This window comes from Rhinolophus ferrumequinum, chromosome 23 (assembly GCF_004115265.2).
Source record: "Rhinolophus ferrumequinum isolate MPI-CBG mRhiFer1 chromosome 23, mRhiFer1_v1.p, whole genome shotgun sequence".
Classification (NCBI taxonomy): Eukaryota; Metazoa; Chordata; class Mammalia; order Chiroptera; family Rhinolophidae; genus Rhinolophus; species Rhinolophus ferrumequinum.
This window is the reverse complement of record NC_046306.1, coordinates 9,054,244-9,079,858: the sequence shown is the minus strand read 5'-3', so window position 1 is coordinate 9,079,858 and position 25,615 is coordinate 9,054,244. Positions and strand designations below refer to the sequence as shown.

Below are 25,615 nucleotides of genomic sequence, written 5' to 3'. Positions count from 1 at the left end.
TGCTAAGGAACAGGAGAGGCGAATTTTCCCCCCAGCACAATGTTTGGGAAAACAACTACTACACTTTTTTCAGGTAAAATGAAATACCAATAAAAAATGTTTTTTTAATTGGAATTTCAGAAAATTAAACATATAAACAAGGCAAATAAATACTCAGTTAAACTGAAAAGCACAAAATATATACAGGAAGTTGAAATGAGAATGTTTAAGTTACAAAGTTCTCCAATACCAACGCCGATAGCCACATTCAAACCCCAGGTTGTCTTGACATTGTTAACACAGGACACATTTGAGTTTTTTTAATAGACAAATAGGAAACTTTCAATTTTCTTGAAAGCAACATGCTCTTCAGTGAAATCTTCACACCAGCTTACGGCTTTTGAAGCAATTCATTTAATGGGCCCTAAGTTGAACTGCTTCAAAAATTGGATTCCATTTTGTTTAGTGAGGTCCAAGTGAATGCTTTTCCTAATACGACACTCGGGGCTTCTTTCCTTTTCGCTGTTGAACACAATGAAAATAAGGTCCACAAGCAGCAGGCCACCAGCAGGCATTTGGGCCACAGCTCAGGTTAAGAGTGAATCGTAGAAACCCTGGCTCTGTACCTTCCCACCTTCCCCAGCCCACTCAGGTGACAACTCGCAGCAGTTGAAATGACCCGACCCACGGCTCTTTCCTTACCAAGGCTGTGGGCCTACTGGCCCCCAAGCCTGGTCCTGTTTGGACTCAACCCCTTCGTAGTGTGAATGGCTGGGGCTGAGTGAGCTCTTCATCCTGGGAAGGTCAGACAGATTCTCAAAACCAGAGGCTGATGATGGTTTGAAGTGGTGCAGCCTTGTTCTGCTCCTGTTCAGTAGTCCCACTTTCATTTTTGTGCCCTGGGGCTTGGTAACTGATTCAGAGACTCGGGGAGCAGTTCTGGCCGCCTCACACTTCTGGGGGGCACACAGCATGCCCCCACCCGCAGCTCAGTCCTTATGTCGAGACGGCAGCAGCAAAACAAGGATGCCAGATGTGTGCTCATCAGCTGAGGCTTTTTAAAATATTGTGATTTCCACATCTGCCTCCTGGCTAAGGGCTTCTTCTCTTTGTTCTGAGCAAAGTTTGTCCATCTTCTCAAAAGCGAAGCGTCCTTTTTCACCTGAAATATTAAGGTGATCTGTCACTGGATTGTCCCCTGCCTTGATGATTCCTACTCTGGCAAGTGAAGGTGGCCTTAGCGCTTCCCGATGCCTGGGTCTTAGCTGCCCCCGTAAAGGGCAGGAGCGGGAGCATTTGGGAGGTCCTAACTGGCCATGCTTGCCCCTACGTCCAAGATGGAGTCTACTGAACTTTAATTGTGTGCCTTGCATCTGCTTTCATTCCCAGGGAACAAACTGAAGTTTAAGAAGGAAACAGCCTTTTTTGCCACCTCAACTGTGAAGGAAACCTGTTTTAGCCAAAGGCAGTTAAACGGGTTGGTAGTAGTACCCATCAGTAGGCTGTTTCACATCTTTCAAGAGCTGGCCATGGCCGCTCTAGCACCACCCTTCGAAGGACCCAGGATCCCCACTGCACGGCACATGACATTTGATGCTGTTCTTTACCAAACGACAGCGTGGCTTCCCGGGCTGCCGCTCGCACAGTTTCCAGGTCAGATTGGCACAGGCTGGCGATCTGATCAATGCTTTCAATGCCCTGAGGTTGGGGGAGAGAAGGTCCATTAAGTAGTAGGCGGAATCCACTTTTACAAGCCCTGCAGGACCAGCCCTCGCATGGTCTGTAGGGCCTGAGCCCCGCTCTCTTCTGAATGTTTCCAGGTTCCTTATGTGGCCTCAGGTTCATCAAAAGCACCACGGGGAGCATCTCATCTTTTCAGTCCTGACGCCTGCCAGCAAACCAGGCCAATAGCAATGACGTCTGGACAACTTCTGAAAGGCCCATCTGCCCTCTGGATCTCCCTACGTCCTCCCTGCTCTCCCAACCCTCGCCTCCAGGTCAGACGAGCAGGGGTGCAGTCAGGGCCCCAGTTCAGGCATCCCTGACCCCCAGACTGCTCTCCAGGGCAATGGATCAGAGTGCACTTCACCTCCTTCCACTGGGCACCCTTGTCCTCTTACTAGTTATTTGATTATAACCAGATTGTCCTACAATTTCCTGTTGATCCATTCCAGAATGAATGGGGGGAGTTGACTCTGTATGGGACTATTTTCATTTAGTAAATTGGCAATTATTTTTTAAAATGAGAATTCTAAATGCAAGTGAGGTTGAAGCTTTTATGCACAAAAATGCTCATGATGACATAATAAATGGATGAGGAACCTAAATTTTCTATAGTATGAGAGTGGGAAGTAGGTTAAATTAAGGTATACGTTTGATAGACTCTTCCTAAGGAAATCCAAAGCACTACCAGTCTAACACAAAAAGGTTTTATGTTGTTCACTGTTTTTAAACTATAGTATTACCAACCATTTTAAATGCTCACACTCAACCACCAACAAAAAAGGAAATAACACCAAAATGTCAGTAATTTCCACAAAGTATTAGGATGAGGGATAATTTTTACATTTTTATGCTTTGCTCTCTTTTTCTACAACGAGCTTATTGTGCTTTGAGAAGTTTTTTAATTGATATTAAAACATATAATTCAAGAGCTCAGAAGTGAGTCCCTGGGGCCAGCTGCTGCTTCACGCAGAGCTAGAGCAAAAGCTCACTGTTGAGGGGTCCCTGCTGGTAGAGTGGACGCCTGCTCCTCTAAAACCGGCTCTTCAGCTGCTCTCTGGCTGGCGGTGATTTTCTTTTTGGTTCCAGGGGAATCATTTTGAAATGAACTAACGTGAGCCACAAGCAGGCCTCTACCCGTGACCAGCGAGGACAGGCTGAACTCACCCTGAGATGTCTTAGTGCCATGCACGCGGCTTGCTGGAGTTTCGCATCATTCTCTGTCAGGGCGTTGGTGTAGAAGAGCAAAGCCTGGGAAAGAAGGCCGCTGTGAACGAAGGGAGGGGGCCGAGAGCAAAGTCCATGCTGCCCACGGCGGGTCCTCCGACTGCTGACCATCAGTCAGGCCCTTCTTACCTTTCTCTAAACATACATCAGGCCGTGATCCATTCATCTTCGGGCCAGGTGTACAGCCTGGAGATGTATACTACAGTATTGCTTATCTCAAAAAACACTGGTGCCTGGGCTGGCGGTAACCAGAAGCTCTTTTTGTCTACATTTTAATGTTTATGAAATACATTCTGAAACTGCTATCTAGTGAAAATGCTAAACCAGAGAGATCAGATGTCCAGCGGGGACAAGAAGAATTGAACACACAGAGGGAGCCGACCCTGGAGGCCGAAAGAGGCAAGGCCGCTGCTTCAGGCCTGAAGGGAAAGTATCCCTTCCCTTCGTCACCCTCTTCCACTCACAGCTCTGAGCCTGTCCCCATCGGTCACATGGCCAATAGCCAAGTCACTTCAGCTGGAAAATAAAGCTGGCACTTCACAAAATTGTTGTAAGCACGTCGGGGTGTGCCTGGCCCTTAGGTGAGCCCAGGAGACTAGTGAGGCCCCAACATGGCCCTTCTCCCCGCTCATGGGCTGGTACCTTAAATCTACAATGGTCACAGGGCCAGGAACCTAAAAGGCAGAGGGGTCCAATTTCTTGGTTTTCAAATGGACCAAACACAGTGAACCAACCAGCCGGCCACACATTAATTGCAAGTCAATGAGGATGACATTGGAATTCTAAGAAAAACCTGCATGCAAGTGACATCTCAGAGACCGACTAAACGTGCTGCTTTAGAAACACTGAGGTGAGTGAGGTAAGTTTCTGCCTGTGGGTCTGTGGGTTCATCAGGTGAGGGTGGCCTGGCCACCCCGGCCGGCCCAGCCCAGATCCCTTCCCAGGGCTGGTGCTGCCGGTGGTGATGTGATGGCATGAGGAGAGCTGTGTTCACGTTTGGGTCGCCCCTAAATCCAAACGTCTTGCAGCGAAAGCAGCCCCCAGTCACTCACGAGCCTTTGTATTTTTCTAAGAAAGCTCCCTCCCTTCACCTCCCCCCAACTCGCACATCTGCAGCCAGAGGTCTGCCCCCCGCCCCCTTCCTCACTTCGTACCTTTTCCCGAAAGCTCTTGTTCTTGGCTGCGCTGGCCAGGCTCGCGCTGGCTGCCCTGCACACCCTTGAGGTCCCGTCCAGCTGGAGCAGCGCCCAGGCCCTCAACGTCTGGGGCAGGGGCTGGAGCTGGCCCAGCCGCTTGCCCTGCAGCTTCCTGACCGTCTTGGCCTGCCCCGTGCACTGCAGCTCCTCGACGAGTGTTACTAGAAGAGATGGAAGAAGTGGGCCCAGAGTCCCCACTCTGGCTGCGTGGTCTGTACAGCTGCAGGTGTGTTTTGTCCACTGCCGTTAGCCATGCAGAAGCAAATCCCGGAGTAAGCTTATGTGATCACTGAGGCCCAGTCTGGATTGGTGTGAGAGGGGCCTCCTGGAATATCCAGGAAGGCTTTCTAGCAAGGGATCATAGACACCCTGAAAATTAATAGAACCCCAACCCATACAGGGACTCTGCCCAGCCGAGGATCACCGTCACCTCCAGGTCTGACCTCGGTTCTGTGCTCTGTCTCCTTCCCCTGGAGCTAATCTATGTGGAAGAATCGAATTAAATCGGCTTCTAAAGGACAGCTAGACGGGAAAGGCTCAGTGGTTCTGAGAAACTGACTTCCAACCGCCGGGACGGCGCCACGGATGGAAGTCACTTTGTTGTCACTGTGGCTTTGAGTCCACCTGCCACCGTCCCCAGCCCGTACCTTCCTTGATGAGCTGGGCGAAGTGTTTCTCCAGGTCTGAGACACTGTGCCTCTGCAGGTAGCTGTGGAACTGGAACCAGGTGACAGTCTGTTCTTCAGGGAGCCCGGCACTGGGGAGCAGCCCGCTGCAGCTGACCACCTGCTCCAGGAGCCTGCGGCACGCTGGCAGGACACAGGAGAAGGCCGTGAGGAGAAACCGAGACCTCGCCCCCTGGGAGCCTCTGCAGTGTGGCCAGGTCAGCTCAATGGCTTTCTAATGGCACGTGGTGGGAGCTTGCTTCGGCGCCTGGGAATATGCAGGCCACCAGGCAGCCCAGGCAGCGATTAGAGCGGCTTACATTACAGAGCCACTGCCTGGAGTGTGACTGTCACCTTTCAGTTGCCAGAGAAATGCTCTGCCTTCTGAGGAAGTGTCAAGACACCTTTTTTGAGGAGATGAAGTCCTGCCCATCTTCCCATAAAAGTTCTTTCTTAACCCTTTTAAGATTCTGGCGGAAGCTGTGGACTCTTTCCCCAGAAAATGCACCAACCCACTCATGTTTGCAGTTCAGGGGTTCACAGACCACTTGTTTGTCTCCCCAGGAACAGGAAGTGACTTGTAGTCACGCTGAGAAATGGCATCCATTTGATTCCATGATGACACTTGGCGAGGCAAGACTAGGGCTACGATGAGGCCACTGTGACAATAGTGGGGGCCCGAGACAGCACAGCGTCCCTGGGGGGGCGCAGGGGCTTACCTATCTCCAGTTGTCCCGGGTACTTCCCCCTGACTCTATGCAGGAACGTCTTCTTGAGCTGGTGCAGGAGTGCCGTGGCGGGGCAGGCCAGGACCCCACCGGGCTCCGTGCACCCCTGCCATAGCTTCAGGCAGCCCTTCCTCCGTGCGGCCTGCGGAATGACTGAAAGCCCAGGCTCAGAAACCTGACTGGCGGTGGGGAGAGCACGACTCAGGGCTCAGAGATTTCCCTCTACTGGGACCTGAGGTTTGGGAGCTGAGGGGTGACATGCAGCGTCCTTTCCCCACACTCCAGTGTGACACATACGTGACAAGCAGCTTCACCTCACATGCCTTATCCAGGTGACCACCCACAGCCTTCACCACCACCTAGGGTGGCTACTGTCACTAGCCTCTCCTTGTGGACAAGGAAGGAAGGTCCCACAGGGGCCCGAGGCAGAACTGGGTCACACCTCCTGTTTGTTTGAGCGCATGCTGTGTGCCTGGAGTGTGTCCCGGGGATTACTTCATTGAACCCTACCCAGTGGCCTCCCCATTATACAGACGGAGAAGCTGAGGCTCCAAGAGGTGAATCATTCGCCCAGAGGCACACAGGGGACCAGAGCTCGTGCTGTGTGACCTCCCTTTCTGCACCCACAGTGTGTCTTTCAGCCCAGCCCAGCCACTGCCCCTAATCGCACCCCTGGGCTCCAGTTAACTTTGGACATCGGGAAGGGGGACGAAGCCCCCCTGTACTTCAAAGCCCATCACTTCATGCCATTCCCACGGGCAGGCAGCCCATGGTGGCAGGCAGTTACTTACTCTCTTCAATGCACGTCGCCTTGCTGACCTTCTCAAAATCAAGCATAGAAAGAGTCTCCAGAACCTGTTTTTGCTGCGCAGCTTCTTCCAGAAGGCATTCCTGGACCATCCTCGACAGATGAGGAGAGGCCAGTTTCTGGAAGCAGCCAATGGTGCTCTGTGTTAGCACGGACACGCCCTCTGCCAGCCGTCATGACTGGCCCCCACCTGCCCTGTGCCCATCCTTTCCATCCCAGTGGCAGCTCCCTGAGTGACACCTGGGGACTCCCCCTTCACCAAGGTGACTGAGACGATGGGACACTGGCTGGAGCTGCCAGGGGCCGCCTCTGCCTGCCTAAAAGTGAAGCCAACCCACACAGGAAAGCAGAGCCGAGAGAGTAAGAGGCCCAGTCATGATGACATTTGAAACCCTGGATCCAGCTGGGCCTGAAGCCCACCTCTGGGCCTGTCAATTCCATGAGCCAGTAAGTTTTCCTTTAGGTTGAGCCAGTTTGGACTGGAGTTCTGGCATCTACAACTGAAAGAGTTGCAGCTATTGCCTTTGATTCAGGGCTTGGGCTGCATGAAAGCCACAAGACGCTTCACCCAGGCCTGGCCTGAACCTTCCACAGGGGAACCTCCTCAGTCTCCCTGGCTCCAAGGAATGGGCCTCTCCTCCCTGCACCATGCTCTCCGCTACCTTCAGGACCAGCCCTTTGCAGAGAGAACTGCCCCCTTGCCGGGCCCCACACGAACCCCTCCCTCTTCACCCTCAGCCCCCACCCGGGTCCCTCAGCCACCTGCAGCAGAGCTTTGCAGACTTGGAGATGGACCTTGAGCAGCACATCCAGCTCGGGGGCGCCAGCCGTGAGCTCCCGGGATGACTCTTTCAGCGATGGCGGTGGGGCCAGGGTCCTGTGCTTTCTGAGTTGGATTGAGAAGAACTGGGTGACCATTCTGGTTAGGGTAGAGAAAACCCTCCCTTCCTGAAGAGTTCTGATAGGGAGGCCAACTCCGAGTCCCAGGGAAATGGAGTTAAACTGAGGGAAAATCTACGAGACAAGGAAAAGCAGCAAAAGGCGACAACAACTCAAAACAGGTGTGAGGCGGCGTGGGCCCAGGGCCTGGGGAGGCAGAGGACAATCCAGGGTGTGCGGTCTGAAGTAAGCAGCTGCAGTTCAAATTAATCCCTAACTCTGGGACTCTGGCCAAGTCTGCCTCCCCTAGCCTCAGTTTACTCATCTGTGAAGTGGGGACAGGCACGCCCAGCGCTCAGGGCGGTGAGGGGTAAGTGCCCAGCCAGCATGCCTGGCACCATATCCTCTCCATGGTAGGGGCAGAGCCTGAGGCCTGGACAAAGGCAAAGTGACACCATCACGTTGGGTGGAACTGCCACACCCTCCCCTGGGACTGAGAGAAGAGGAGGAGGAGACATCGGGACTGTTGATGCATTTCGGTGCTGCGGAGCTTTGAGGAGAAGCGCTCACAAGCATGTGAGGTGGGGGCTGCCTGACGGAGAAGGAAAGTGGCTGTGCAGAGGGGACAGGGAACATGGTTAGTGCTGCTCGTTGGTTAGGTCAAGGTCAGAGGCTCTACTGCATCTTCCATCATTATTTTTTAAGGTTCAAACAGAAGCCCATTGTTTGGAGCAGAAGGCTCAGGGCCAACCGGACCTATTCGCACTGACTCAGTGGTCACTGAGAACCTGCCCTGTGCCAGGCAGCGGGCATATGGGGACAGGAGGCGGGGGCATAATAAATGATCGAATACCAGTCAGGCAATGGGAGACATGGGCCAGGAGGCCGACAGGAAGCATGGAGCTAAAGCTGGTCACCTGGTCAGCACTGGGAGGGGGTGCACTCACCGGGGACCCTGGGGACTCCCAAAGAGGGACAGCTCGTGTGGGGCGAGGTCAGCATTGAGGAAGCTGAAGCTCTCTAGGATGCAGTCCATCAGGCTCTCAGCCGAGCTGTGCTCCTGGCGGCCTCCGCGGGGCTGTGGATCAAGCAAGACCTCAGGGCAGCCGGCCCCACTCACCCTGCCCGGCACACCCACCTGCACAGCGTCCCTCAGTGGGGTTGCAATGCCCCAAGTCAGGACGGGGGCACTGCACTCCCTGAGGTCCCTCCTGAATGGCCTGTGACCAGGTATGGTGCAGAAGCTCAAGGGAGATAGATCTGAAAAGCCTCACCCAGTCACAGATAACCACAGGGACAGGGCAAGTGACAGGAGTGAGAGCGGTGGGGACGGGGTATGGGGGGTACCATGAAAGGCAAGAGAGTGGGTGCCTCCCCCAAGAGGACAAGCTGCTGCTTTAGCTGACACCTGCCATTTGGGAATGTGGGGCCAGTGTTGCCAGATTGTTCAGTTGTCTAAGAAAAGCGGGGAACCTAGGTTTTTTATGGGAAGATGCCCAGTTTTTAAATATTGACAATATGAAATTATTTTTAAAATATGGTATGAGTCAGGCCAAACACCTCTGCAGGAGGTTCAAAGCTGCCAGGTGAGTCTCTGGACTCCAGGTGTGTCTTCTCCCAGGGAAACATGCAAGGAGAGGAGATTGGTGGCAGCCCCTGACAGGGGCCGCAGGGGGCGGCCTTAGAGCCATTGCTCCAGTCGTCAGAGCCTGCTAATGGCAGCTCCCTTCCTTGGCAGCTAGAAATCCACTACTGGAGATGTCGGTCTTGTCCCCTTATGTGGTCCCCAGGCCCAGCTAGCCTGGGCCTCATCCCACACAAGACACAGTCCAAGCAGACGCTGCTCTGCAAACCAGAACCAGGCTCTGAAAAGTTGAGCCCAAAGATGCAGAGGGTTCCTTTCCTGATAAAAAAAAAAAAATGTGTGTGTAGATATGTGCATACACCCGTGCGCACGCGTGCGCGCGCACACACACACACACACACACACACACACACACACACACACAGAGTCTGTCTCCTTATTCACCATACTGTATAAAGTCGCCGTGACCTCTGAATTTGTGAATACGGAGCTGTTGCTCCTCGGGCAAATGCTACGAGCCTCTAGTTACAACATTTCCATCAAGCGGTCAGTATGTAGCCTTGTTTTTTTATGTGTGTTTCTGTTGAAAGACATCTTATTTCATACATGTTGGTGATTCCTTAACAAAGACCTCAAGGCTGTGAGCAGTTAACTCACGCCTGAGCAGAGCTTATCTAACACACATTTTCTCCGGGAGGCACCATCACCTCTCTGTGCTCAGGAACACGAGCCAGCACTTCAGCCCTGCGCTCCGGGGTCCATTTAAAACACCAGAATCACCAGAAATAAGCACGGACATGTGAATAATGTTGCACTAAATAGACCATGAAAAGAACACCTGAGTATAGCATAACTAAAACGAGAAGTCAGAGCATTGTCACCTTGTTCAACCTCAGCTGGGAACGTGCATGTCAGGTGACTCAAGTTTTTTGTCACTCTCCACCTGCCCACGAATGGCTGTGAAAGCATCATGAGTATTGATTTGGGGGTTACAAATAAATTTTAGCAAGTAGGTGAATTCGCAAAACCAGAATCTATGAAAAATGGGAATCGACTGTACATATGTAAGGACACATTCATACACATATGCGGGTGTGTATAATTTCTCTTAGAAAGTCAAACTAAAAACCATGGCCTATAATCATTTGTATTCTTCTGACTTGATTTGCAAGAAAAAAAAAAAAGAATTCCTTAAAGATGTTTAAAATGATTGCTTTATGGTGGTATTATTTCAAGATTTTTGTGTAAAGTGGGTATAATTTTTCAAATTACAGGTATGTGACAGGAGCTGCATGCATGCTGACTCAAACTGTTCTACATGAAAACGCTGTTAAGAAATACAAAAAAGGTGACTATTACATTTTTCTCTTGAAATTTTCAGGTAGTTCCTTTTTAAAGACCATAGTGGTGGTAAATAGTGGACATTTATAAGTTACTGCGTATAAAATGAAAAACCAAGTTTCTTTCACCTGTGCTGATCTGTAATGTTAGGGGTGGGGGTCGGAGTAAAACCACCAAAATGAATTTTTGAAGGGAGCTGTTGAGCTATTTCCGTGCTAAGTGCCCTACACAAAAGACAGTGGTTTCATAGATTAATTGACATGTAAGCAGGTTCTGGGGTTGTACATTTTGTTTTGCATACATTTAAGTTTATGTAAACCACAAAACTAGGATAATCTGCCCAGGCCAGCATCTCTGAGAGCCCCCTGAGAACTGCCCGTGGAGTGGGCGCTGTCAAGTTTCCGTGTGGGGCGTGGGGCCACGTGCGGTCTTCCGTAACACCAGCTCTGACCCTGAGAACACCCCACATTTGAGGTTTTAATGGTGACCCCAGCCTCACCTGCTTGGGTCAGAAGATGCGAGATGGGGCCCAGTTCTGACTGGACGTGAGCAAGTTATCCACTCTGATCCCTGACTTCCTCTTACAGTCCTTCTCCCAGCCCGATGAGGGCTGTTGTTATCCCCATTTGACAGATGAGCAAACAGAGGCCAGGGAGGAGACATTGCCAACCCAGGTCATTGCAGGGGTGAGTCCAGAATGCTGGACCATGCTAGCTGCCCCCAAAGCCCATTCCCAGTCGTTATACCATCATCAGAGCAGGGCTGCCACCCAGCGGAGTGGACATACCTTCAGTCGGTCCCTGAAGCTGAGGACCTGGTATTCCAGCTCCCGGAGCCGGGGCTGGGAAGAGTCTGCGCACTTCAGTAAATCCAGGACCTCCTGCAGGGGCCTCTCGAGGGTCACCCCAGGCTTATCCCCTCCATCCCTGGTTTCTTCTTCATCCTGGCTTCTCCCACTACCCGGAATCATATGGTTGTGGAATGTGGCGCCCCGTGGCCGTGGCCGGCGGGGGCTCTCTATTCCCAAATTCCTCCAGCCAGGCTGCTCCACAAACGAGCCTCCTGCCAGGTGGGCCATCTCCGGCAGGAGGCCCGGGGATGGGGGCGCCTCCTGGGCCTCCTCCTCGATGGAGGCATTGGGGCCAATGGCCAAGGGCAGGAACCCCGCATCCGAGGTGGACGCCGAGGTGCTGGTCTCAGTGTCTCGGGGGTCCTCGGAGCTGAAGGAGTCCATCTCCGGCAGCTCCTGACTCCGGTTCCACACGCCAGGGCCCCGAAGGTCACTGTCAGACAGGTAGCTGAGGATGGAGGTGGCCCTCGGCCCACCCAGCAGCAAGACCTGCTGCGCGGGCTGCTGCAGGACAGACTGGAGAGGGGGACACAGGACCAGCCTCACTGGCCACCCCAGGGACCCCAAGGAGGCTCCCCCCACAGACACTTGCTCTGCATACCCACCTTCTTGGATGACTGAGGCCCACCAAGGTGACTCAGGTGCTCGTAGCACACTGGACCCTCCCTGCCCTCATCCCCATCGCCTCTCTACCTCGCTCCTTTCAAGCCCCAGCGGGCCTGCTTGCTGCTGCGCACATCCTCCAGGCTCATTCACCTCAGGACCCTTGCACTGACTGTGCCCTGCCTAAGAATGGTCCGCTTTATTTTCCCATGGTCCTTCTGCCCCTTGGGCAGGCAGTGCTCCCAGAGGGCACAGTTCTTAACTGGCCTAGAGAAGAGCCTGGCACATCGTTTTGAATGAGTGAAGTGGATGAATGAGTGAAGGACCTGACATACAATACACAATGACTGCTCATTGCAAGGGCAGCTCATCACTAAGCGTTTGGCATTTTACGTGCCCTGAGCAAAAGGCCGTCAAGTCCCACCTCATTTATCCCTCGCACCTCCAGGCTCCAAATGCATCACTAGGCTAAAAGGGCTGCTGTGGAGTACGAGGTGGAGGAGAAGATGAATTTGCCCCGGGGCAATACAGTATCTCTGGAAGAATATGGAAGAAGTTGACAACAGCCTAAGGAGGTGACCTGGCTCCCAGGAGGTCCCAGGAAAGAGATGATTTACTGTATGCTATGTCAAGGCTCATTCATACTGGAAACATATATTAAATTTAAGTTTAAAACAAATACATTGGAGGCCAAGGCCGTGGCTGGGGTGGTAGAACAATCCAGAAGACCCCAGTCCAGGCGTACAGGAGAACCAAGCCTAGAGCACCCTAGACTGGAGGGGCTGGCACCGAGGAAGAAAAGTACAGAAAACACCCAGGATAACCCAGAACAAGGGAGGCTGCACCCCAGCTTGCTACGTCCAGAGGTGCCGGGCTGCTCAGCCAGTCTCACGAGCTGACCCTTGGGGAGTCACCCCTAGCCCTCCGTGACCCCAGTGTCCCTGGCCCACTCACCAGGTAGTACCTCTCCCGGAAGCTGGGTGTGCTCGGGGGCGTCCAGTTGTACAAGGAGCCCTTCCTGTTGCCCACAGAAAACTTGGCTGTGGGGCTGGGTGACATCAGGAAGATCTCCGTATCAAATGGGCTGGAGGAGAGAACAGAAGGTCAAAGTGCCATCGATGCCGGGGAGGACATTCGAGCACAGCAGGGACCCAGGGAACTGAAGAAGAAAAGGAGGCCCCGGGTTACAGGCCCGGGCCTGGGACTCCAGGTCCACGTTCTCGACCCTTTTGGAGGTGTCTCTCAAACACCCAGCACCCTGAGCGCCCTTAGGTGGCATGGGGCAGCGATTTGTCACCACACACGTGGGTGACATCCCCTTAGAAGCTCAGCAGACCAGCGGTGGATGCTCAGTGGTGCCATTGCCACTAAACGTCGCCACCTCCCCTCTCAGATTCCTCATCTGTAACGGGCACTGTTCTGGAAGGATGTGTGTGTCAGTCCCAGGCATGGGTAAGGCTGGGCACCCTAGGCCTCGCCGACCCTGCCCTTGGAGCAGGTAGGTCTAGTAAACCCTCCCTGCTCCACAGAAACCTGTTCTGTGTCGTTTGCACACAGGCCTGGCTCCAGGTGTGTAGGGCCCAGCCGGACCACAAGAGCCTGTGACTCAGGCACTGCAGGAGATGAGAGCAGAAATGCCCACGGGTGGCTGCTAGGGCATGGTCAGGCCACCAGGGGGAGCCGGCGAGGCCCTCTGGCTCTCTCGGTGGGAATTTGGGGCTGACCAGGGAGAGGCAGCAGGGCCTGGAGGGAGAATGGCTCCCACTCACTTCCACAGCACCTCCAGCTGCAGCTTGATGGTGCCCAGCTCCGTGATGTCTACCACGATGACCTGAGGCCGGGTCGTGAAGAAGTCGGTGATGTCACACGTCACTGTGCCCACGGCCAGCGAGCTCAGGCCCCGCAGCTCTGTCACCTGGCGGCAGTGAGGCATTGTGGGTGGTATCCGAGCCAAGCCCCTGGGTATCCTGTCCCCATTTCCTAGGCCCCACCCACCTTGATCTCAAAGTTCTCGTGCAGGGTAGGGATGAAGGCCTTCTCCTCCTCATCCCAGGTCTGGCTGTCATCCGACTCGATCCGGCCCTTCAGCTTCCAGCGCTGGCGGCCCAGGCGCATAAGCACCTGTAGGCAAGGCCCAAGAAGGAGTGGCTCAGCCGCCCAGGTGGGCGCCACCCACCCCAGCCATCTGCCTGGGGGCCCTCCCTGCCAGCTGGGACCATGAGACCCCCAAAGGCATGGCGGGGAGCTCTGAGGATTGCCCCCGGAGGGTGGCCCTACCTCATACTGGTCTCCGGGACAGAGGCGTGCGTAGCCCACCAAGCCTGGAACACAGAGACGGGCAAATCTCCTGTCTGCCCTCCTCTGCCCCTGCCCATGGGTCACAGGCCTTACTGGGGGACCTCCCGTCCTAGTCTGGGGATTAGCTTCCGGGAGGGATAAGCCGTCATGATGGACAGTGGACAGGCCTGGGCCCTCCCATCCAACTCAGAGGGGACAGGACTTGCCCGAGGTCACATGGCCCACGAGTACAAAGCCAGAGCTGGGCCTGGACCCCTGGATTCTGACCCCCCTAGCAGAAGTCCCAGGGCCCCCAAGAAGGCCTGACACCCCACCCAAACCACTGCTGCCCACCCACTCTCAGCCCTATTACCTTTCATCCTGACGAGGAACTCGCCCAAGTGGACCTCCAGGGCCCCCTCAATGAGCCACATGTCCTGCAAAGCCCCACACAGGGTAGCTCAGCGCCTGCCCCTGGGGTCAGGCCACGGGGGACACACAGAGACCCTACTATACAGAGGCCCGCGGGTGGACAGGTGCTTCCTCAGGGCCCAGGACCCCTGACCCCCAAAGCTGGGCCCAGCCGGCGCTCTCCCACGCTCCCACTGCCTGCCCACCTCGGTGCACTCCTGCAGGCTGCGGCCCAGTTCCTGCAGGCTCTCTCGGGAGGCACGGCTGGGCGGGCACCGGGAGAAGGCCCGCTGCATGTTGGAGGCGCCATCACGCAGGCGACACTGGATGCAGTAGCCCTCATAGAGTTCGTCCACCTGCCGGGGCACAGGAAGGTGGGCACTGCCCACGCCGAGGGGCCCAGACCTGCCTGCCACTCTCACCCTCTGCGAGAGGTCACCCTGAGCTACCATCCCCACCCTGCACTGGTTTGCTGGCCCCCATGGAATGGGAGCCCACAGGGTCAGGACCCACGTCTGTCTCATCCACTCTCCGTCCCCGCACCTGGCAGCAGCTGGCACGCAGTCACTGCGCAAATGTAACTGCATCACATCTCTCCCTGCCCAATTTTTCACCTATAAACAGGGAGTTGGGTTTGTGATGTCCTGCCCTCCCACTGGGCCGCTAAGGAGTAAAGTGAGATCATGGAAGAGTTTGCAGACTTCAAAGCTTAAAGGGCATGCTGTGCCACCTTGGGCCAATCCTTGTCCCTCTCTGGGCCTTGACTTTTCCGTCTCTACAATTGGGTGGTTGGTCTCAGCCTTCCCAGCGCCCTAAGACTGAGCACGACATCTTTCTTGGCTCAGCCCCTGCAGCTCCTCCTTGTCTTTCTCCAGCCACTGAGCACCCAGACAACCCTGCCCCCTGCTCAAAGTGGGTGTCCCCACTCCTGCTATGCCAGCGGAGACCCAGCAAGGCGACAGACTATCCCAGCTGCACCCTGCGACACCACAGGAACCAAGCTGACCTTGCTGATGTGAAACTCCATCTTCCGAATGTGCCTTTCCACAGAGCGCGTTTGCTTCTCCCAGAAAAAGAAAAGATGCTTTAAAAGTAGTCTGGGCCACCTGCCAGCTCCTGCCACCCTCCTTCAGGTCTTAACACAGAACTGGGCTCAAAGCCAGCCCCTCACCATCCTTGAGGCTCATCACTGAGCCTCAGTTTCCCCATTTGTAAAATGGGGAGGGATCCAGGTGGTTCTCCTATAAGATGGCCAGAGGATGGAATGGGGCAAAGAAGCTATTCTCATCCCGCCAGGCCCCACCACCTCGCTTACCGCGTGCAGGCAGGAAATTTCACTCACCTTGTCCAGATCATAATAGAAAGCCTGTGGGGGAGGAAAGGGAGGGAGGGAGAAAATGTCAGGGCTCCGGATGCTCCTCCAAGACCCGTGAAGCTACATTCCAGGGGCACCTGAGCTCAGAGGACAGAAAGCCAGCAGCAGAAAAATAATAAAATGCACTTATGCCCCTCCCAAAATAAAAACCAGCAGCCACTCCATCCTCTGAGGCCCGTGGTCCAGGCTGAGGAGGAAGAGTGATTAAACACATGCGCTTTGGGTTCTAGGCCTGGCTCTGTCTCCCAGGCAAGTTACTCAGCCTCTCTGAACCTCCATTTCCTCGCGTCAAATGGGATCACCATAGCATCTACCCCATAGGGTTGCTAGGAAGAGTAGAGGACATAGTAAGCACTCAACAAAACGGGGACCTTTGTGATGTGATTGTTTAAGGGATGATTTCAGCCATGACCAGAAGAACTGAGAGCAGGGAGAGGCAGCTGGCACCACCCAGGAGTTCAGGCTTTGGGAAATGGCAACTCCAGACTGGTCTATCCACGCCAGGGACCAGGGTGCCCCAATGAAAATAAGATCTTGTCGGGGCGGGTAAATCCGTGTAGAAAGGTCCAGATGGTAAATAGTTCAGGCTTTGCGGGCCATATGGTCTCTGCCGGGGAAGAATGAAAGCAGCCACAAACAATAAGGAGATGATGGGTGTGGCTGTGTGGGTGGATCAGCTGTTTCCAGAAGAGGCCCTAGTTTGCCCAGGGAGATTAGAATCACTGTATCTGAGCCTGGAGGAATTTCCCCAGGGTTGAGATTCACTAGAGAGAGCATGTAAATCGTGACTTCATTTTCATGACTCTTTGACTAAAACCCTCCCTACGCACTTGTCTGTGTGTTTACATGATTCTGTGACCAGGGAGAAAAACATGGGAAGATAAGCACTAGATTGTCCTCAGACTTAAACAGGGTGAGACAGAGAAGGTCGGAGGGCGGGGGTGTCAAGGAAAAAGGAAGATGGGTTAAACCCCCCAAAGGCCTATGTTTTCCCATATATGCATTTATGTGAAATTGTATGTGTGGGATTGTGAAATTAAAGCTCCCTGTAAGAAATAAAGAACAAGGAAAGTTCCAAGCCTTTGGAAAGAAGAGTAGCCACACAGCAACTTCTCGGAAACCAAGAACCAGCAGCGATCAGGGAGGCAGGACCCCACGTCCGTCACCCCACCGTGCGGCCCCAGTGCAGTCACAACCCCTTGCTTGGCCTCAGTGTGCCCATCTATGAAGTGGGAGCAGCTAAAACATACGAACCTTTATACACTCGCCTACCTTACAGTTTCTTCTAGAACCGAGAGAGACTGGGGGACGTGAGAACTGCTGTATCTGTGTGGGAGGGGTGGGATGGTTGCTGGGAAGGGTTGGGGACTGGGGGTGGGATCTTCTTGGCAGTGCGTGGCCCACCTGCCCACCAAAGGCGAGCAAGGCCTGGCTGAGCCACCTGCCTTCCCTCCCCCAAGCCTCTGGCACATTCATGAGGCTGGAGGCCCTGCGTCTCCCACCCTGCCCACCCCCGATGTCCTCTCCAATGGAGCCAGGATACAGAGGTGGCCAGCTGCTACTTTGATACAAAGACTCCCTTCCCCGTCCCCATTTTTCCAACCCCTGTTCTATACTTCGGTTCTTTAGAGGAGCAAGGCCTCTTGGCTTTTGTTTCTAATTCCATTAAGGAGAGAAAGGTGGGGTAGAGAAGGAGGGCTGGGGACTTCAAAGACCAGAAAGAAAGAGCCTCCCCCTTAGGAGGCTGGAAGGCCCCAGCAGTAGATCCTGGTAATGTGAGCAGGTAAAATATAGGACAGCCAAATACATTTCCAATAAACCATGAATAGTATGTTTTTTTAATATGAGTATGTCCCAAAGATGGCCTGGGACATACTTACACTGAAAAATTATTGGGGATTTATCTGAAAATCAAATTGAACTGGGCATCCTATTTTCTTGTTTGTTTTTGGTCTTGATTTTTTTGTTTTGTTTTTTGTTTGTTTCAATTTTGGTGTTTTGTTTGTTTTGACTTTGGTTTGGGCTAAATCCGGCTGGGCTAAGGGGGAGGCAAAAGCCCAGAGCACATGGGTCTTGGGCTAGGTGGGCCCCAGAGCAGCCTCAAAGACACTGCCCTCAAGATGGCAGGAACGGCGGAGCCACTGAATGATGGGGAAACATGCAGGCTTGATCAGGGCCAGCATCGCAGGCAACTGTGACACACCCTAGCTTCGATGCCTGACCCAATTTCTCAGCATCATATGAGCCGCCTTGATTCAGGGCACCGGATGGCCAAGGTCTATAAAACAAGGCCATCTAAAACAGTACCTCTCCACACCTGCCTGCCTTCGTTAATTACTTCTAGAACCAAAGAGAGAATGGACGTGGGCGTCAGAAGTGTGAACTCTACACCATGTCGCTGGGAGCTTCCCACCAGTGAGGCTCAAGTCATCCCCAAATAAACCAAATCCATTCCTTAGGCCTCTGAATTCCGAGACAGAGTTGCACCCATGGTGCAGGCAAGGGGGTAAGGAAGGGAAGGGTCCATCTTTGCACCCCAGCCAAGGCTGCTTGGGTAGGAAGGGCCTGGGGCGGGGTCTCACCAGCCTGGAATTCCTGTGGGTGTCCTTGTGGCGTCCTGACAGGTAATCCAGCTCGGCCTGCTGGATGCACAGATACTCCCTGTAAGAACAAGGAAAAGGAGTTTGGAAAGCAACAAGAAGAGGAAAAGAAGCAGGCCGATGCCCAGTGTCCCGGAGTGCAGGGAGCCACAGCTGTGGTTCTCAGCAGGCTCAGAGGGCAGAGGGCAGAGCCATCCCACCCACCTGGAAGCCTGGCCCCGTCCGCTCGGCCTCCAGACGCCACACACTGGGCCACATGCTCAGAGCTGTGCAAAATGGGGAATCTCTCTGTTAATTCCCCAAACAGCCCCACAAGCAGATTCTACTGTTATTAAACCCATTTTAGAGATGGACAAACTGACCCTTGAAGATGGCAACCCAGCACAGGGTCACATGGCAGAGAAGAGGCTGACCCAGGTCTGAAACCTGGCAGTGGGATCCAGAGGCCAATATCTTCACCCCAGCCCCTACGGAGGTCAGCAAGAGCATGCCCCCATCACGGACAAGGGCAGGCCGTTCTGCTGTCCAGATGCCCAGAGCCAAAGACCAGACAAGAGCCTGGGAAACCCACTCTGGAAAGCACAGAAAAAACCATGGGCCTGGAGGGAACATCTCACGTTGTGTTTTCTAGCCAAAGAGGCTTGGACAGGAAACCTGAGGTCTGTACTTGGGGGCCGAGGTGGGGCTCCATCATAGATTTGCTGGGTCACCCCAGGAAGGTGACTCACCTTCTCAGGGCCCATTTATACCACCTTCTGCCAGGCACTGCTCATTCAGAAGTTGCGCTCCCCAGAAAGAAGGAGATGCTGCCCCCAGACAAGTCTCTAAGATGCAGTCTTACGGAAATCACCGGAAGCTGTCCTGGGAAGTGAGTGCCTTGGAGACAGGCTTCCACCCTCCAGACACACACGCCAGGCTCCCACTCTACACCAGCACCAGTTACATCATGGGAGGAGGGTGAGGGATGCCCGTTGGGTGGTGGGGAGTGGATGGGGGAGGTGGCATTAACCCCGAGCCCAAAGCAGACAGGGCAGGTCAGCTTTGGCCCTGAGCCCAGCTCCCTGCCTTCTGGCCGTGGGATCCTGGACAAGTTGCTTCCCATCTAAATGACTAACCAGGAGCTCCCTCTGTGGCCTCAGCTAAGACTCAACCATGTTCCCCAGGAAGAGGCAGAGAGGATCAGGCAGGCAAGGCTGAAGAGTGCACTTTTTAAAGGCTACAAACAGCCTGTTCTTACTTGAGGCCTCTCTTCAGTGCTTCGAAGATCTTCTTCACTTGCTGCGTCTTGAGATCTGGGCAGACAGACCCCTTCCGCAGCGTGCCGTACATCCTGGAGGATTTTGAAGGCATTCGAGACCTCACCGAGTTTCTTTGGATGGACTTTCTGTGAGAAGGGATGGGGGTCAGAGCTGGGATTTGGATAAACCCCTTCCCAGGCACAGACACTTTGGGAATAGTGGCCAGAGCCCTAATCAGTCAGGAGACCTGGCTGAATCCCACCCAATTGCCACCAAGCTGCATGATCTCGGGAAAGTTGCCAAGACTCTCTGGGCCTCAGTTTCCTTATCTGTAAAATAAGGGCTTGGATTGAGGATTAAAAGAATACTAATACTAATAACCTGATATGAGAAATTAACTTATAGTGAGAAATACAATCAAGCAGCCCAAATGCCAAGGCTTTCCATTCAGCATGCTTTGTGCAGGCAAAGCAACAGGGGAAGCCAAATCATAGTCCTGTGGTATACCCATGGGGTGGGCACATGTTGGCTTTGTCTGCCCAGCATCCGTCCACCTCCCTCTGTAAATAGCACCTCAATTTTCCTTTGGGGAACCTCCCCAGCCGTGCTTTTAATATGTGTGGTTTGGGAGGAGGTAGCCTGACAAAATCAATACACATAAACACACACATGCATGCACACACATACACGGGCATTCTGAGACAAACCCATGTCCCAGGCCCAGGTTAGTCAATATAGTCCACTCGCCTGGCCCAGGGACAGGCATGGGAACCAAATATGGCCAGTAACTCTGTCAGGAGTTTAGTTCCAAATTCATAGGAAGGAGAAGGGTTCTTGCTGCCAGCATGCTAATCTGGGGAACACACACCTGAAACTTCCAGCCCCCTCCTTTGCCACCATATAGGGAGAATGGAGCCAACACAGAGCGAAGCGGATGGAGGCAGAACAAATCCATAAGACAATGAGTTCCTGGATCCAGCTATGCCTGAAGCTAGCCCTGTCTTTCTGAAGTATCTGACTTTCAGATACACGAACCATTGATTGTCTTTTTTGCTCAAGACTATTGGAGTTGGGAGTGTGGACTGGATGAGCCCAGCGGTAACAGCTGTGTCTCTCAGCTCTTTAGGGATTTACAGGCATTTCAGGATTGAGTGCAGTAGCACAGGGTGCCCTCATTACAGTACAGAACTGCTTTCATTGGCATCTAAGCCTCTTCTAGCCTCTTATAATCCTATGCCTTGTCTGCTAAGCTGAGGCCAGGGCTGGCTGACGCTGCCATCAGTTGTATTTAAGTTCATCTTATCCCTCTAAAGGCAGTGTTTCCCAGATGTCCCTATAGCAGGTTTGGCTTCATGACTATCTTCTCACAAGAAACAAGGGTGGAAAGAAAGGACACTTAAAACGAGCTCTGGGTCAATTTTTAAAAGGGGAGAAACTAGCCTTTCTCTCCAACTTTTCCCCCTTTCTCTCCTTCTTCCTCAGGTGCGCTGAGGAGCCAGCTTCCACCATGTACACTTGGGCCCCCATGGGGATGGCTGAGACACAAGGGAGAAGGGACAGCTTAGGAGCAGACCACACATTGGTTCGACACTGTTAAGAGAGAGGGAGGAATAACCAGTCTTCTATAAGCCCCTGTATTCTGGAGGGGTTTCTTTGTCAAAGCAACTTTGCCTCTACAAATACGGACTTTCACAACCACCTAGGAGGCAGGTGTTCATTTTAACCTCATTGCAAGGTAGGGAAACTGAGGCTCAGGTAAGTGACTTGCCGCAGATCATGTAGGTGACAGAACTGGGACCACACCCAGATGTATTCAGATCCTCAGGCTGGGATCTCGACCATGCAGCTGGGAGTGAGGTGCAGGATTCTCAGGGTCCTCGGAATCACCTGGAGGATGTAGACCTGGATTGCTGACCCCCCCACCCCACCGGAGTTTCAGAGTTAAGAATCTGGGGCGGGGCCTGAGAATTTGCATTTTAATGTGATTCTGCTGGTCCGGGGACCACACTTTGAGAAGCATGGTCTCAGGGGAGTCACCATTTTTGCTTCACTCAGGAGATGTCCTGTTGCCAGAAACCCAGCTCCATGTCTCCTTGGGATCCCCTCACAGTCTGCTGTACTTTTGAGGTGTAAAATCAGGGGCACAGGACTCATTCATTCATTCATTCAAACACTCACAGAGCGGGGCTTTCCCGGGTCAGGTGCCGTGATGAAGGCCAAGGGGCCAGGGACCCACCCTCAAGGGCTCACAGTCCACAGGGAGAGGGGGCCTTGCAGTCTGGAGAGCCAGGCAGAGAGCAAGCGGGTCGCAGCTCTAACTCCTCCGCCAGGCCTGAGAAAAGGGCCACTGGGCCACCACCATGCCCTGGTCCCGCAAGCTGTATTTCCAGCCCAGCCAGATGCTGCACATTCCACACACGGATGCAGACACCTGCTGTTGACTCAACAGAGAGGAGCCGTCCTGGCCACCCCTGCTGATGGGACCAAGTCCCGAGACCGGTGGTTCCCCGTCATGCTGCACAGCCGCACTGCAAACCAACATGCCAGAAATACAGACCGCAGGCCCTGCCCGGGGATGCTGAGAGCTGGTCCCAGCGGATGCTGCAGCAAGGAAGGTTCTGGAACCCCACCCTGGACCCTCAGGGGACTTACCAAGCTGGGAGCCTGTACTGTCTATTGGTACACAAGCTCCTGGTCAGCCACCCCGTTCAAATCCCAGCCCCAGAGATCACAGGTACTTAACCTACTGGAGCCTGAGTTTTCTCATCTGTAAAATGGGGATAATAAGAGTGCCTGCCCCACAGAATTGTCATGAGATGTCATTCAATTCAACAAATATTTACTGAGCATCTACTGTGCACCAGAAGCCATTCTAGGGGCTGGCAGAAGAACAGTGACCAAAAGAGACAAAACCCCTGCCTCCGTGACCTGCCGTGCCAGCTGGGGGAGATGTGGGAAGGTGTAACAGGCACAGGTTCTGGAGCCAGACACCAGGGTCTCTATCCGCTACCCCACTTCCAAGCTGTATGATCTTGGGTTAAGTTATTGAACCTCTCTGTGCCTCAATTTTCTCATCTGTAAAATGGGGACCAGAGGAAGGATTGCCATGAGAGCAATAATAAATGTAAAGGGCTTCAAGCAAAGAGTAAGCGCCATGTATGTGTCAAAGTCAAATAAGATCATTTTAAAAAATCACATATCAGATAATTCCTAGTGCTGAGGAGAGAGGTAAAGGCAGGATAATGAGTTTAAATAGGGTGAACAGGAAAGGCTCCCCAAGCAGGTGATGTTGGAGGAAAGGCATGTGTGCAGAGCCCAGGGCTTTGCAGCCTGGTACATCATTAGTGCTCATTCCTGTACCTGCTGTTGCTGTTATTATATGACAGGTGACACTTTCCAAAGACCGGTAGGGGCTGTGCTCCTCGTCCCTCACCCCGCCTGAGGCCACATCCCTTCCCTCTTAGAACAGACCCTCCACCAAGTTGCCATCTCCAGGCCGGCAGAGGCAGGCAGGGCTGCAACCTCGCAAGAGGCAGGTTTTACACAGGCTAGTGTCCCCGGCAGGTGGGTAGGCAGGCAGGTGGGGTGAGCAAGCAGCTTTGAGGTGGGAGCCATGCTCACCTGCCAGCTCCCAGAGGCCCCGAGGCCCCAGCAGGTGCCTGCCCTCGGCCAGGCCCCCCTTCCATCTACCTGAAAGCCTCCTCACTCTTGCTGCTGTGGCTGTACCTGGAAGTGCCGGCTCCCGGGGAAGCTCTGAGCCCAGTGCTCTTGTCTGTACTTCAACAGGGCAGGTGTGGCGGCCACTCTGAGGGCCGGTCCAGCCAGGGGAGGCGATGTGAGTGCAGCCCCCGGATGGTGAAATCAGACTGCATGTCTGGCCCAGTGTCACAACTGCCAGGGCAGGGAGCCACCTCTGGGGCAGACGTTTCACCAGTCTGGGAGGACTCAGTAAATATTAAACAGCCCCTGGCATGCCAGACGAGATTCCAGATGGGCACGTGCAACCCACTGGCCCCAGCCCTCACATGAGGCCACGGGGGCAGTCCTTCTGCCTGGTGTCATGGAAAAACACTTCACCAGTGGACCCGGTGCGTGGCTGCTGCAAGTGCAGGGTCTGGAGGCAGGCAGGGTTCAAGTCGGCACCTGCCCCCTGCCCCTTGCCCCCAGGTGGGGCTGGGGGTGGGCATGGGGCAATTACTGGACCAACTGATGAGGACTCAGTGTGACAACAGTGTAATCCAACCTTTTCTCCTGTGTCTGGTGGTACTAGCTGGGCGGGGATGACGCCAAACACTCGCAAAGCTCAAACTGCTCTGGGTGCTTCACAGGGATTAACCCACTTCTCCTTACACACTCTGAGGTCCCCGGAGTCTGGTTCCACCCCCACGGGGCAGTCTGAGCACCTCATCTGTGTCTGCTCTCCTCAGGATCCTCACCTTGAAAGCCAAGGCCTGCTGTTGAGATTTCCCACCTACACTTCCCAGCTGTCCCAACTGAGGAATTCCAAGGTGGCGAGGATATCACAGTGTCTCTGGGCTCAGGAAGGTAGGTACCTAACAGCCCAGGGAAGGGGAGACCTGGCTGAGGAGTGGCAAGAAGGGATTAAGAGCAGTGGTGCCTGTCAATCAGGGCAGAATGGGACAGTGTCTGGGTCTGGCCTCTTCTTAGAACCCGCCTCCTGATTATATATGGCTTTATTATAGCAACCATTCACACCTTAGTGTAAAATTCCCCCACCAGACTACTTCCCCAAGTGAATTCTTTGATTATGGAATAAAAAGCCATGTCCAGGGTCAAAGGGGTTTCAGGTGTCAGAGCAGGGGTGGGGGTGAGGGACAAAAAGGGTATATAACCACCCCACTTAAGTAGAGCCTTGCTCTCCTGCTCTCCATCTAAGGTTATTTTGCCTGACCCACGCCAGCGGCTGAGTGCCTTGGCACAGTTGCTGTGTTTCAGCCTGGTTGGATTACCTGGGAAGGTGAGGCCTGAAACCCAATCCAGGCCTTCCAGCCCCAGAGCCAAGGGTCCAGACCCCTGGGAGTTGGACAGAGACAGGAAGTTAAAAATAGATGTGCTTCTTCCCTGTTACGGTGGGCACCTCTTTCCTCCCTCATGGACGGGACTGCACAGAGAGACTGAGGGCAGATGGTGGCCACTCAGGGACCGCAGAACCTTCCCGGACCAGGCCTCCCCCAGAATCTCCTGAGGGGGTACCCCCAGGAGGAGGAGCTCATAGGTGGTGTCCAGGAGAGGAACAGCTATCAGGAGCCTTCTTCCTCAGCCTAGGATACACACTTTGCAGGACCTGCCTCTTATCTTTGCTGTGGAGCCATGAGCCCGAGTGTCATGGGATCACACCCCCTCTGTTCTCTTCTTACCTGAGTGCTGAGCCCAGGAATCGGGGAGAGGGGCGGGCAAGAGGCTGGGGGCCCAGCTGGGGGCACTTTGTGGGCAGAGCTCCTGACTAGGGCTTGAGGAGACATTTCCCATGGATTCAGGAAATCCAGAGGCGCCCGAAGTCCTGACAGGAGAAGAGCTGCCTGCAGGATCAGCCACAGAATTCTTGAGGCCCAATGCAAAAGAAAATGCAGGGCTCTTTGTTTAAAACTTATTGAAAATGTCTAGATGGAGACAGCAGAACGCTAAATCTATACGAGGGACCCTGTGCCAGTCTGCAGGCCCCTCCCTGCTGCCAGATCCCAGGGGCAAAGTCCCCATAGTCCTCTGTGTGATTAGAGAAGGTGCCCTCCAGGTGGACCAGCTCCATGCCAGGGCGCACGGGCTGGAGGCTCCCCTTGGCCCGGCCACCTGCATAGCTGTCCTTAGCAGCCGTGGTTACCGACCCCCTAGGGTGGGGGACCTGGATGAAGCCCAGAAAGAGGCAGCTCTGGAATGGTTCAGTCGAGAAGCAGCATCATTCCAATTTATACTTAGCCACCGTCAGCAGCCTTTATGGATGTCTGCTGTGTGTTTTCTTCACAGTGGCATCCACAACTTTCTCCTCTCCGAGGCTGGAGTCGGGGCACTGGGCGCTAACTCCCTCTGGGCCTTTGGCCAAATTGCTTCCCAGTTAGGGACCTCAGTCTTCTCTGCGTCAGCCCTTCCGTGGCTCCTGTCACACTGTGAATGTC

At 53.9% G+C, this 25,615-nt stretch overlaps 1 protein-coding gene across 4 annotated transcripts in view; it reads right to left on the bottom strand.

Annotated features, from left to right (window-relative positions):
• Positions 1-60: 60 nt before the first annotated feature.
• The window catches only part of RIPOR3 (RIPOR family member 3), a 65,212-nt gene continuing 39,657 nt past the window's right edge, over positions 61-25,615 (bottom strand). The window contains exons 1-22 of one of the 4 annotated variants that reach the window (XM_033095332.1): positions 23,211-23,361; positions 19,484-19,630; positions 18,229-18,307; positions 16,919-16,972; positions 15,614-15,637; positions 15,278-15,331; positions 14,478-14,627; positions 14,234-14,297; positions 13,861-13,904; positions 13,579-13,704; positions 13,353-13,498; positions 12,538-12,667; positions 10,918-11,496; positions 8,152-8,282; positions 7,088-7,211; positions 6,309-6,444; positions 5,509-5,670; positions 4,772-4,933; positions 4,083-4,285; positions 2,869-2,952; positions 1,587-1,677; positions 62-1,141 (exon numbers count right to left, since the gene is read on the bottom strand). In XM_033095332.1, the coding sequence (XP_032951223.1) occupies positions 1,038-1,141; positions 1,587-1,677; positions 2,869-2,952; positions 4,083-4,285; positions 4,772-4,933; positions 5,509-5,670; positions 6,309-6,444; positions 7,088-7,211; positions 8,152-8,282; positions 10,918-11,496; positions 12,538-12,667; positions 13,353-13,498; positions 13,579-13,704; positions 13,861-13,904; positions 14,234-14,297; positions 14,478-14,627; positions 15,278-15,331; positions 15,614-15,637; positions 16,919-16,972; positions 18,229-18,307; positions 19,484-19,596 (2,760 nt within the window). In that variant the 5' untranslated portion in view covers positions 19,597-19,630; positions 23,211-23,361 and the 3' untranslated portion in view covers positions 62-1,037. Of the gene's footprint in view, positions 1,142-1,586; positions 1,678-2,868; positions 2,953-4,082; positions 4,286-4,771; positions 4,934-5,508; positions 5,671-6,308; positions 6,445-7,087; positions 7,212-8,151; positions 8,283-10,917; positions 11,497-12,537; positions 12,668-13,352; positions 13,499-13,578; positions 13,705-13,860; positions 13,905-14,233; positions 14,298-14,477; positions 14,628-15,277; positions 15,332-15,613; positions 15,638-16,918; positions 16,973-18,228; positions 18,308-19,483; positions 19,631-23,210; positions 23,362-25,615 lie in introns of those variants that run through there. The other 3 variants (XM_033095329.1, XM_033095328.1, XM_033095330.1) reach the window with 3 other exon arrangements.